Source organism: Carcharhinus amblyrhynchos, chromosome 4, assembly GCF_965287045.1.
Source record: "Carcharhinus amblyrhynchos chromosome 4, sCarAmb.v2.hapA, whole genome shotgun sequence".
NCBI classification, from domain to species: domain Eukaryota; kingdom Metazoa; phylum Chordata; class Chondrichthyes; order Carcharhiniformes; family Carcharhinidae; genus Carcharhinus; species Carcharhinus amblyrhynchos.
The window spans coordinates 102,592,417-102,606,426 of NC_137327.1; the positions used below are offsets into that span (position 1 = coordinate 102,592,417).

The 14,010-nt window shown below is 39.6% G+C and overlaps 1 protein-coding gene across 1 annotated transcript in view; it reads right to left on the reverse strand.

Moving 5' to 3' along the window:
- The window catches only part of chm (CHM Rab escort protein), a 128,776-nt gene that overhangs the window by 38,252 nt on the left and 76,514 nt on the right, over positions 1-14,010 (reverse strand). The window contains exon 9 of the mRNA XM_080187708.1: positions 7,291-7,368. Coding sequence (XP_080043834.1) covers positions 7,291-7,368 — 78 coding nt within the window. The remainder of the gene's footprint in view (positions 1-7,290; positions 7,369-14,010) is intronic.

The window sequence follows — 14,010 nt, forward strand, 5'->3', positions numbered from 1 at the left end:
TCCTAGGTTAACCATAGCAGAGTTCAATTTCCTCTTCCCCTCTATTGCATCAAGAATGTACCTCAGTGCCACAATTAGCAACATTACCTATTGTACCATAATAATTAATTTTCAACATTATTCTTGTATTTGACTATAGCTGTCACTTATGGCACATCCTTAATTATCCCTGGCAATTCCTAGCAAGATAAAAGGAGACTAGTGCAAGTTGAAGCTGCAGTAATCTGCTTTTTGCCTCCTCTGATGTCTTGCTCCTGTTGACTGATTAGTGCCAAAACCATTGACCCACCAATTCATTTACTAGCCCAAAATTCCGGTGCAAACCAATAAGCCAGCCACAGTTGTTTCTTGAAACTAAACCTTTGCTCCTAAACGACAGTAATGCACACAGATGTGTTTAACTGAAGCATCCCAGCTACTGAGGCATTGACATCAGTGGATTTCTCAACTGGCAAATTAACTACAAGAAGGTGGAGGTAATAAGCCAGCGAAGCAGTCAATACTTAGACGGATTTTTCAATGCTTGTTAGTGAAAACTGATTTCCCAAGTCACGAGATCTTCCATATTTGTCAATAACAATGGATAAAAGTGGTTGAGCAGATCAAGGCAAGTATCTTCTACCCAGGACCTAGTGACAGTGCAGGAAGAAATCTCACAACCTCACCAGGACTGCCAAGATAAGGCTCTTCTTCGCAACTCTCTTACCCTCTGCATCATTAGACACAAGATTCGAAGATGTTTCACACATTTTCAAGACATTTTAATGGGACACAAACCAAATCAATTTCACTCTTTTCACAGGAGAAAGTGCCATAATGGAGAATGAATACAGTCCACCAATATAAGAATTGACATAATTATCAGAAAGCTGACATAGAAGATTAAATATGGCAAGTTTTGAGACAGCAAAGCAGAATATTTGACCTTGCTTCTCATTATATATTCAACAGTCTCACTTGGAGACCCAGCATGACAACACTGTTCTGCATTACGTTGCCTTTCAGCTGCTACTGCTCATTCATGCCAATCAGTTCATTTTTTTATCACCTCCCTTTTTTTGCCCCTCCAGGAATCAGCACAGATGTCAGTGCCCCATGAATCAGAGAAAAGAAGTTACAGGGGCCTGTAGCTGGTGATTCAGCTTTCCACCATCTGCAAGATACAAGTCAGGGGTGTGGTGGTATATTCTCCACTTGCCTGGATCAGCGCAATTCTAATAATGTTCAAGAAACTCGACATCATGCAAGAGAAAGTAAATTGCTCAAATGTCACTTCATCCACTACTGACACATTGTTTGTACCATCTATAGGATGCATTACAGCAATTCAGTAACGATTTAAACACAGCACTTTCCAAACCTGCAACACGTAGGTCCAGAGGTTGAAGAACAGTGGGAGACTGGGAACATCACCTCTTAGTGAGGCACCATCCTGACAGGGAAATATCTTGCCATGAGGTCAAAATCCTGGAAGTATCTCCCTGACAGGACAGTGGGAGTGTTTGCACTAGATGGACTGAATGGTTCAACAGGTGTTAATGGTCAGTTAGGGATAATCATTAAATGCTGGCCTTGTTAGCACGTCCACATCCCAGACATGAATTTTGAAAACGTCAGAATCAGAGAAGCACATAAATCTGATGGTTACAGAGCTATCAGTTGTCACAGGAATGGGCATGGAGGAACTTAAACACAAGAAACAGGATTTTAAATTTGAGGTGTTGTTGGACCAGGAGTATTGTAGGCGATTCAACATTGAGGTAATGGATGAATGAAGGCAAGCAGCAGAGTTTTGAATGAGGCTAAGATTACGGAAGGTGGAAAGTGGCAGGTCAACCAAGAGAACATTGGAATTGGCAAGCCTGAAGGTATCAAAGCATGGATGAAGATTGCGGGGGGGGGAAGAAGAGAGAGTTGTTTTGGTGATGGGCAGAACAAGTGCAGGTGGAAAACGTGATCCAGGGAAACAATATCCAACTATAACATGCCAAGTGAAAATAAAACAGAAAATGCTGCAAATACTCAGCTGGTCAGGTAGCATCTGTGCAGTGAAATAACATTTCACATTGATGATGACCCTACATCAGAACTCTTCAATACAAAATGTTTTGTTTCCCTCCACAATTGCTGCCTGACCAGTGGAGTACTTCTAGTATCATTTTTATTTCAGCTTTCCAGCAATTCAGCATTTTGCTTTTGTATTTGTGACAAAATATTAAATATTTTATATAAAGTGCACTTATGTAAATATCACACTTCCCTCTTGGAACCTTTCTCTAACAATTTGTTCACAGATGTAGAAATAGATATATGCTGTAAAATACATGTTTAAAAATTTGGGTGACAAAACTTCAAGGTATTGTGAACTAATAGGATGATCATGATCGACTTTAAGAGGTCATTTGGTGGAATTAGCAGACTTGTGGCAGTTGCAAATTGGGTGTAAAGAAGTGTGAAGTGTTACGTTTTGGCAGGAAGAACACAGTTGCAAAATAAAGGGTACAAAATAGGATACAGAAAAACTTTAGTGGATGTGTACTTACATTTTTGAAGGTGGCAGAGCAGGTTGAGAATATGGTTAAAAAAAGACATACAGGATTCTGGGCTTTATTAAGAGACACAGTACAAAAACTAGGAATTTATGATCACCTTTCATAACATATTGATTCAACCATAAATGGTCACTTTAGGGAGATCGTGACAGCCTTATAGAGGGTGCAGAAAAATTGACAGAAGTATTTTTTATATTATTTCATGGGATTTGATTGTCGCTGACAAGGCCAACATTTGCTGCTCACTCCAAAACACCTTTGAGAAGTTGGCGAGTAGTTAAAAATTATTCCAGGGATGACAGCCTTGCTTATGTGGATATTTGGAGAAGCTGGAGATGTTCTCCTTAACAGAAGGTTTGATTGAAGTATGCAAAATCATGTGGGGCTAGACAGAGAAGATACGGAGGAGATCTTCTCATTGGCAGAAGGACCATGAGGACATGGTTTCAAGTGATTGACAAATTAACCAAAGGCAATACTAAGAATTTTTTAAAAATACAGCAAAGAGGATTATGATCTGCAATGCCTGGGAATGATGTGGAGGCAGACTGGATCAGGGATTTCAAAGGGGAATTAGATAAGAACTTTAAGGGAAAACATTTATGAGGAAAGATTGGGTTTGGGATTATGCAAATTGGTCTTGCAGAGGGCCAGACTAATGTGATAAGCCAAATGGGCTCCGTCTGTCTTGGAATCATTCTATATCACTACCTATCACAGGAGAACTGCTGCCAGTATATTAAGTGGGTGTATGGTTTGCCCTTCCACGAACCATTCACCTTACTAGTCATCGTAATTTTTAATCACACATTATGGTCTTGTTCAAAATAAAACAGCAGCAAACAAGAACAAAAGGAATAAGGAAAGGGATAAATCTGATGCAAGTTAGGCGAGTAGAAAATTGCCATTGACAAACTACTAATGACTTATCTAAGTATTCAAACCCGAATGATCAATCATGAAAACTTAAAGTGAAGGACAGGGCTGGCAGAAGTCGGGAACCCTGGGTGACTCGGGATATTAAGGCCCTGGTCAAGAAGAAGAAAGAGGCACATGACGTACATAGACAGTTGGGATCAAGTGAATCTTTTGAAGAGTATGGGGGTTTAGGAGTAGAGTTAAGAGAGAAATCAGGAGGGCAAAAAGGGGACACAAAATTGTTTTGGCAGAGAAGGCAAAGGAGAATCCAAAGAGCTTCTACAAATACATAAAGAGCAAAAGGGTAATGAGAGAGAGTAGGGCCTCTTAATGATCAACAAGATCATTTATGTGCAGATCCACAAGAGGTGGGTGAGATCGTAAATGAATATTTCTCATCAGTATTTACTGTTGAGAAAAGCATGGATGTTAGGGAACTTGGGGAAATAAATATTGATGTCTTGAGGAGTATACATATTAGAGGTGGTGTTCATGGAAGTCTTAAAGTGGATCAAGGTAGATAAATCCGTGGGACCTCATGAGGTATAGTCCAGGACGTTGTGGGAGGCTAGGGAGGAAATTGCGGGTCCCCGAACCGAGATATTTGAATCACCATTAGTCACGGGTGAGGTGCCTGAAAATTGGAGTGTGGCAAATGTTGTGCCTTTATTTAAAAAGGGCTGCAGGGAAAAGCCTGGGAACTACAGGCCAGTGAGTCTCACATCTATGGTGGGTAAATTGTTGGAAGGTATTTTGAGAGACAGGATCTAGAGGCATTTAGAGATGCAAGGACTGATTAGGGACAGCTAGCATGGCTTTGTGAGTGGAAAATCATGTCTCACAAATTTCACTGAGTTTTTTGAAGGGGTAACCAAGAAAGTAGATGAGGGCAGTGCAGTTGATGTTGTCCCAATGGGCTTTAGGAAGGCCTTTGACAAGGCACCACATGGCAGGTTGTTGCATAAAGTTAATTTTCATGGGATCCAGGGTGAGGTATCTAAATGGATACAAAATTGGCTTCTTGACAGAAGCCAGAAGGTAGTTGTAGAGAGTTGTTTTTCAAGCTGGAGGCCTGTGGCCAGCGATGTGTCTCAGGGATCAGTGCTGGGCCCAATGTTATTTGTCATTTGTCTTAATGATTTGGATGAGAATATAATGGGCGTGATTAGCAAGTATGCAGATGACACCAAGATTGATGGCACGGTGGACAGTGAGGAAGGTTATCTCCAATTGCAGTGGGATCTTAATCAATTGAGCTGATGAATGGCAGATGGCATGTAATTTAGACAAATGCAAGGTGATGCATTTTGACAGATTGAACCAGGGCAGGGCTTACTCAGTTAATGGTAGGGTGTTGGGGAGAGTTATAGAACAAAGATCTAGGGGTACGTGTTCATAGCCCCTTGCAAGTGGAGTCACAGGTGGACAGAGTGGTGAAGAAGGCATTCGGCATGCTTGCTTTCATCGGTCAGAATACTGAATATACAAGTTGGGACATCTTGTTAAAGTTGTACAAGACATTGGCAAGGCCACACTTAGAATACTGTGTGCAATTCTGGTCACCCTATTATAGAAAGGATATTATTAAACTAGAAAGAGTGCAGAAAGGATTTACTAGGATGCTACCAGGACTTGAAGGATTGAGTTATGAAGAGAGGCTGAATAGACTGGGACTTTTTTCTCTGGAGCGTAGGAGGCTGAGGGGTGGCCTTATAGAGGCCAATAAAATAATGAGGGCATAGACAAGACAGATGGTCAATATCTTTTCCCAAAAATAGGGGAGTCTAAAACTAGAGGGCATAGGTTTAAGGTGAGAGGGGAGAGGTACAAAAGTGTCCAGAGGTGCAATTTTTCACACACAGGGTGGTGAATGCCTGGAACAAGCTGCCAGAGGTAGTAGTAGAGTGGGTACAATTTTATCTTTTGAAAAGCATTTAGATAGTTACATGGGTACGAAGGGGATAGAGGGATATGAGTCAAATGCAGGCAATTAGAGTTAGTTTAGAAGTTTAAAAAAAAGGGCGACATGGACAAGTTGGGCCAAAGGGCCTGTTTCCATGCTGTAAACTTCAATGACTCTATCAATAATATAATTCAAATAAGGTGAACCAACCAAATTATTTTAAATGCTTATTTCTTCTGCTACATTCCTCAATAACTGAAGATTCTAATGTCCATAACAGGGCTGTAATTGACACAAAGTTTCAGACTGGCTTCTCATCTTTCCCAAGTGACATGGTGAATGTGTCTGTATCATGATGCATAAAGCATCACAACTTTGAGATACAAGCTATATAGGCCAATTGGTCATTGCTTGTCTATATGTTTGAAAACACCAGTTCCAATATGTATTACATGGAATAATAGCGCATTTGCATTACAATTGTGATTGAAAGTTGCCCTAGTCACAGAGGGCCATAGGTGTTTGACAGGGAGAGCGAGAACTGACTCGTGGTGATTCAATCTGAGGATCACCACCCCTCGGGCAAGGGGCAGGGTTGAGAAGAGAAGGCCTTTGTGGATAACCTCAGTGATATGGGAATTGAACCCACTCGATTGGCATCACACCATTGCATCATGAACCAGCTGTCCAGCCAGCTGAGCTAACTGACCTCCTCATTGTGATTAAGATCGTAACCTCAAATCCATCTTTTCCTTTTCTATTTTTGTAATAATTACTTAGCAGTACAGGTACTTTAAATGCTTAAACTTTATTTTTACAGTTTAGATCAGAACATTTGATACATTTCAATGCATTCCACTGGTTAAGTCACCCAAGTAGTGCAATTTTGATTTAATATTAAAGTTTTAATGGTTATTTATTTGTATCACATAGGTTTACGTTAACACTGAAATGAAATTAATGTGAAATTCCCCTAGTTACCAGACTCTGGAGCCTGTTCGGGTACACTAAGGAAGAATTTAGCACAGCCAGTGCACCTAACCAGCACATCTTTCAGACTGTGGGGGAAAACCAGAGCGCCAAGAAGAAACCCATGCAAGCACGGGAAGAACGTGCAGACTGCACACAGATAGTGACACCAAAGCTGGAGATGAACCCAGGTCCCTGGCGCTGTGAGGCAGCAGAGCTAATCACGTGCCACTGTGCCTTAACATTCCTCAAGTTAGCAGCTTATGGGCCAGTGATACTGAAATACTTCTGAATCAAGTGAAACTATGAGAACAAATGGAACAATTCATTTGATGTTACCACCCTGCACAGTCTACTTCAATCATTCCCTTATGAAGTTCCTGAGGGCAGTTATTATTTATCTCAAATGGGATACACAGCAGCATAACGCTGCTGAATTTTACCACTGTAGATAAAAGGGTTTAGTTAATGGGAAGGGGCGACCTAGATTGCTGCAATGAACTTTCTAAAAATTCATTAAAGTCTTTTCCTTTTTGGAATGACATGCATTATCAACAGCGATTAATCTGGTGAATCTTTTGGTGAACTCAATTTATAAAATGCAACAACAGAGAGCCTTTTTGTCTTCAGATGAAAATCAATTAGTGTAGGTAAGGCCACAAGGAAAAACTAACATCACTCATCACTAGCCTCTGGCAGCTCAAATGATTTGTCTTCCAAGCTTGGGTGATCAGGAGCTGTTGTAATATCTCAGGAAAATTAATTTTGTTTCTATATTCTAGACCGAGTTTCCCTGTTTGGTGGACCTTTACACAAATAACTTTTAATCAAGGCTGATCTTTGATTAATACCTTAGATGATCTCAGAAGAAGGCTCCTTTTTCATGAGCCCTTTTACAGTTTTCCCCAAGATGCTATGTGAAAGACAGGTCATTGCCTTTGTCCTTACCTCGCTGTTCCTCTGTCGACCACCAGGCATTGCACTGAATGCCGCAAACAGTATATTCCACCAAAGACTGCAGACATCCTGTGAACAAAGAGTATCACGTAAATCCTTTAGCACCAAGATTTAACATTATCTGTACATCTGACATTTAAAATTGGAGAAAACAAGTTATAATATTACAACTTTCTTCTTTCAGTTCAATAAGAAACTGCATTTCAGCTTTGAGTTAGAAAAGAACTGCCAGGCATTGAAATGTTTCCAAAAATATTAATTTACTAATGGCGAAAGAGCACAATGACAATTTAAAGCACCTCTTTCTTTAAATTATCTCAGGACACTGAATTATTTACCCATGCTCTGCAATTTTAAGTCCAAAGCATTATGTATCATATACTCCTGTTATGGGACATGAGTCTGTATTTCACCCATGGATGTAAGTTATTAGATAATGCTCTCAAAAAATAAGGGTTTCCTTTAACTGTTAATCATCTTCCTAATAATTGCGAATTGCAATAGCAGGACTCCTGGATGCAAGATGCATCACAGAAACTTCTGGTTGAAGCAAAGCCTTTTTTTCCAATGCTAGTGCACTGTGTATTTGGTAACATTATTATCAGTGCAGCAAAAAAATGCACTGATTGTTTTTGCCATGGTCAACAGCTTTTTAAGTATCCAATTGAAAATATACACCAACAGCTGGACTGTTTAATTTAACAGCTGCTTTGAAAATATAGAAACCTTGTTGTCTAATTATCACCAGAATTAACTATGAGATGCCATTGAGAAAGATGTACTGGCTGAGGGGTAAAATGATCGAAAGAGCAGTAAAATAATTCCACATAATACCAGAAAACTGTACTGCAAATAAGATACCTTTGTTTAGTTACCTAGGCTTCACATGTAGTGCTACAGCAGAATGTACATTAGCATATTAAAAAATATACATCTCTGCAGGCAGAATACTTGCAAATGCTTCCAATCTGCATGTTGAAGCAGACCGGCATATTCAGAACTGCAAAGTTTGGAGTCCAAACTACAAACTGATTATTGAATAAGCAGGGAAAATCAATTAAAGCTGAGCTTTTAAAGGATACAATTCTGCATCAGCAAATATATTGCACCTTGTATGGTGTAGTGGACTGCCTAACAGAGTGCACTAAGCCATAAAAGAATTGTTAATATTTCAAGGTAGGTTGAATGGCTGCAAGCCTCCAGGAGGCCACAATTAAGAATATAGATTGCAAGCAACCATAACAGACTAACCTCACTGGTCTGCAATACAAAACAAACTTCTTTAGTGCTATATGTTTTTTTTTGCAAAACACTTTGCGCCCCAATTCAACATGATATTTGGTAGAATTGAAATTCATTCACTTGCTTATCAGTCAAGTCAGACTCTTACATGTAAGTTTAAATCATCAGTAACACGGGTTTCTTGACAATAAATAACGGGTACATCTCAAACTACAAAAATCAAAATGCATTGTGAATGTAACTATGCTACAATATTTATAAGGCATCACACATTTACATCATTGTAAGTAATGCTGACACCACATAGATCTCAGGTAATAACCATCCACCAATAACATTACCAATGTAAAACCCCATCACCCCTCATCATCAACATCTTGGGGAAATGACCATTGACTAGAAGCTTAACAGAACTAGCCATTAAACACAGGAGGAGCAAGTGCAGGTCAGAGACTAGACATTCCATTGCTAGCGACTCTTCTTCTGACTCCCAAAACCTTTTCACCGTTTACATGGCACAACTCAGGACTGTAATGGAATATGCTCTACTTCCTCATTAAGTGCAGCTTCAGCTGCAATCAAAAGCTTGACACATCAACCCAATCCATCACCTTAAACATTCAATCCCTCCACTACCAGTGTACTGTGGCTGCAGTGTATATCATCTGCAAGGTGCGTTTCAGAGACTTGCCAAAGTTTATTCGACAGCATCTCCCAAACTTGCCATTTCTACACCTGAAAAGACAAAAGAATATGGAAGCACCAGTAGCTCCCCTTGAACTTCCTACTTCGCAGCACTTTTGAGTACTTCACTGGAAAGACTGCAAGGGGGGCAACTCACCACCACTTTCTGAAGGACAATTAGAGATGGACAATAAATGCTATCCTTGCAACATCAACAGCCATAGAGTTAAAAGTGGTCAATTTAGAGTTACTTTTAACAAACGAAACTCAGTGCAATAATAAATCTATGGATGTGAATTATGCTGATAGCTTTAAAAAAAACTAGGATGGCTGCGACTCCTGCAGATGTTTACAAGATGGTGGATTACAGTTACAGCATAGTGAATTGTACAGTTAATGGATTTCATCACATCACAGTAATAATTTTCTGTAATCTTTTCAGAAAATCAGTGTAAAAGAGCAGTTTGTCTTGAGTCTTTCATCAACAAGTGTAAAGTTAATCGATATTAATTTAGATGTTTAGAGTTTAAAAGCTCAATAAACCTTTTGCTTTCATCAATATTGTCTTCCACTGTAACACCATCACTTCATGTTAATATGGAAAATGAAATACAACACCATTATTAAACAGTGAAAAGCTTCTGCACGTAGCAAACACAATTTCAAGTTTTGATAATATTAGTGTAGGTGATGAATGTTATTTCTAATTGAGTATTCAGAAATTGAACATTAATAGCCAAACCACAGCAGGATCTCTGTTATTAATAGAAACTACATGAAGACTAGGGTGCTAACTGACAATAAGTAACAAACCAAGAGTCAAACGTGGTGCTGGAAACCTGAAACACGAGCAGAAAATTCTTTAAATGCATCTGTGAAGAAGGTCACGTAGTTCGAATTGAAGATCTTTCATCAGAAATGGAAAATGTTACACACAAGTTTTATGCAGAAGTAGGTGGGGGGGGGGGTGGTGTTGGAGGCCTGGCTGGTGAGGAAAGGACAAAAGAATGGATCTTGCATCGGAGGACAGGCAAGAGGGATTTAAAAAATGATGGGACAAGGCAAAAGGCGATGGCAAAAGAAAAATAATGGATGCAGAGCAGTTGTAAATGACAACAGCAGAAGCAGTGTCAGAAGCTGCCAATAAAATGGGGTGGAGATGCTAGCACTAGACTGAATATAAACCTGTTGGACTTTAACTTGGTGTTGTGAGACTTCTTACGATAAAATGGGGCCAGAGGTCGCCCAAGTTGAGGTACGTTCTTCAAGCTTCCATTAAGCAGCGCAGTTGACACTATGGAACATCTCCATTCATTTAACAAGAAGAATTAACCTGATCTGCATTTGACCTCCTAATTGAGGTAGACCCTGCATTGAGTAGCAAATGCAGTACAGTAAATTGAAAGTAGCAAGTTTATCAATTTTTCATTGGAAGGAAGAATTGGGGTCCTGGAAATTGGGAAAGGAGGGAGGAGAGTTTAATATGCTGCACTTACACAAGGTATTGTGGGAAGGTGAAGGGATGTTAGTGATGACGGTGGGGTGAATCAGAGTGTTCAAGTGTCCTTTCAAAGCTGAAAGGGGAGAAGCATCAAGCCTCAGGTGGCAAAAATGGTGGAGGCTGATCGGTTCGTTTGGACACTGGCTGGATGGAAGTTTGGGCGGGCGGGGGTGCAAAGAACCAATCTAAGACCAATCTACCCAGCCTACTCAACTTTTCATCTTTAATCTATTGCTTTGTTGGCTATGGCACTTCAAGGGCATATTCAAGTTTGTTTTGAATGTCTGAGGGGTGTAACTCTACCATCCTTTCAGGCAGAGTTCCACACGCCCACCACCTTTTAAATGGAAGAAAAATTCTCAACTTCTCTTTAATCTTTCTGCTAATTGAGTTAAATCAATGCCTAGTTAGTTACGAATCTTTCCAAGGGAAATATGTCCTTCCTATCCAATTTATCTAAATCCTCACATTTTATGCACAATTCAATTCAATGACCCCACAGCCTCCTCAGATCCAAACAACTCCTGCCTATTCAATCCCTCCTGTAGCTGAATTTCTCCATTCTGGGCAACATCCTTATAAGTCTCCTTGGTACTGGCTCTAGTGCAATCACATCCCTCCTATAATGCAATAACCAGAAGCGTACATAGTACTCTTGCTACTGCTTAACCTCTATTTTATTTACAACTCCAGGATAAACTGTGTCGACAGAAGAGGAAGATACGTAAAAAATGCTACAAAAGTGAACTTTGCAAAATTGTATTTTAGTACTGTCTTTTTATTGTAGGATAAAATGGATAAAGGAGTCATCATGTGACCTGTTACAAATTCTGCCTGACAAGAAGCTTGGGTAGGTTGGTTAAGGGCATGGGGACAAGATCGTCTTACTGTCACTTGGTGCAAGATGTACACATTTGTAAACAACAATCTGGGCACCTGTGCTGATGGTGGATAGATTATCAGTGTTGAAGTCTCACAGGGGGTTTATTAGAAATGTTAGGTTCTGTTAGTTAGACTTTACACTGTGCATTTAATTACAAGATGGAACTTGGGGTCCCAACAATAGCTAATTAGCACAGCTACCTGTTTACATTTTCTTCAGAAATCCTTGAATCTCAAACAGCCCATTCAGGCACAGACTGAGAGAAAGCAGGCGCGAGACCGACACAGGCTGGAAAGAATTGCTATTTCATCCTACACTCTGAAAGTCAGTTTTGGGCTGAGAAGTTATCTGCTGGAACAGGAAAAACGATGCAGGCCAGCAGGAACTGCAAATAGCTTTGGACCGGTTCCGGGAGGTGTCCAGCTAAGGGACAGAGCAAGTCTAATCACGGAGGGGGAATTTTCTGTTGGTTTAAGAGTTAAATGAGGGATCTTTTCTGTAGTTTAAGTTGACTACTAAATAGCGTTTAAACAAATTTGCTTCAGTTTGCTCATTTCAATAAAAATCTCAAAACTTGAAATCTCGTGGTATAATCCTTCCAGTCATCTTGTGGAAATCTGAATATCTTTCCAGCAGCTATCAAACTCTATAGGAATCATAGCAGAAGTATCAGTATGAATGCTGACATCATCAGAACAAATAAGAAACTTGGAGAATGGAATAGAATTCTTAGAAGAAGTGGGGTGGGTGGCAGTGTAATCAAAGTAGCTGTGGGAGCCAGTGGGTTTGTAGCAAGTATTGGTTGACAGTCTAGAAATTAAGAAAAGTCAAGGGAAGGAAGAATGGGGACAAGATTGTCTCACTGTCACTTGGTGCAAGATGTACACATTTGTAAATTACAAGCTGGGCAGCTGTGCTGATGGTGGATAGATTATCAGTGTTGAAGTCCCACAGGGGGTTTATTAGAAATGTTAGGTTCTGTTAGTTAGACTTTACACTGTGAAGAGGTAAAAATTAAAGGCAAGGTAAACAAAATTGTCAGCTTGGAACAATTAATAAAACTGCATGATCATACTATACACGTGCATGTGTACGTAGGCATACAGGATGGTTGGTAAGTGGTTTTGGACAAAACTATTTCTGTTTGGGAAGGCCGGCAACATTTTTAAATTGGCAAAGGGGTTTTTTGAAAGACTAGTTACTGTAATCTACCTCCTCTCAAAATACTCTTGCAGGTAGCCTTAGATAGCTTTTAGTAAAAAAGTCAATGCCAGTTTAAGCAGTTCCCCATATACTATAATTGAGTACTCTGACTCATTTAATTTTCTCTAATGGCTGATACAAATCACAAGTGAAAGAAGATATAATAATGTCTTGATATTTTATTAACAGAAAATGACGCTAGCATAAAAATACAATAAAATTGAATCAAAAGCCAAGCGTTTAGAGTATCAATGCTGCTATCAAATTTTACCTTTACAGAACCGTGTGCATGTAATTGGAGGCTTTGTTTGATTCTTACATCTGAAATTCTGGAAACCATTTGGTTTTACTGTAAAACTGCATAAACTGCTGATCGGTATTAAGATCCAAAAAAAACTGTTCGACCCACGTCTCCAAAAGATACAGCGGATCAGTAAACAAAAGAAGAAAAATCGAGTGGTTTTAGCCTGCCATTTGGCAATTTTCACTGCCAGGACAGGAAAAATGCAGCTCCTACAGAAAATGGAACACTGTTGCACATGTTTATTGTGACACTTAAAAAGATTTGGTGTCCCAATGATCTTTTATCTTTCGCTCCACATGCTCAGTTTCATAATTTACTAACAGTACCGTTTGTTCTAAAATGGCCCCATCTGGAAATAGTAGTCATGATGTGGGTATGCCGGCGTTGGACTGGCGTAAACACAGTAAAAAGTCTGACAACACCAGGTTTTAGTCCAACCTATTTATTTGATAATATACTCACTAGCTTTCGGGGTTACCCCCTTCGTCAGGTGAATGGAGAGTTCACCTGACGAAGGGGGTAACCCCGAAAGCTAGTGAGTATATTATCAAATAAATAGGTTGGACTAAAACCTGGTGTTGTCAGACTTTTTACTGTGTTCCCATCTGGAAATACAGCCTTGCCTTTTCCACTCACTGGGCTCCATTCTGTCTTTTAAATCATCCCGTCAGCATACCACAAAAAACTTGAGTCATGTCACGAGCAGAGGAATTTTCCTCCAGAGTTCACCACTGCAATGAAATTTGTTCTTCTCCTACCATCAAAATAACATTGTCAAAAAAGATTTTAACACTAAGTTTGTTATTGGGCCAAACAATTGTGATGATAATTTTTATTTTTTTGTGGCAGCGACAAGTTAACTTTTAGGATATCTTAAGTCAGTTACTTTTTCCA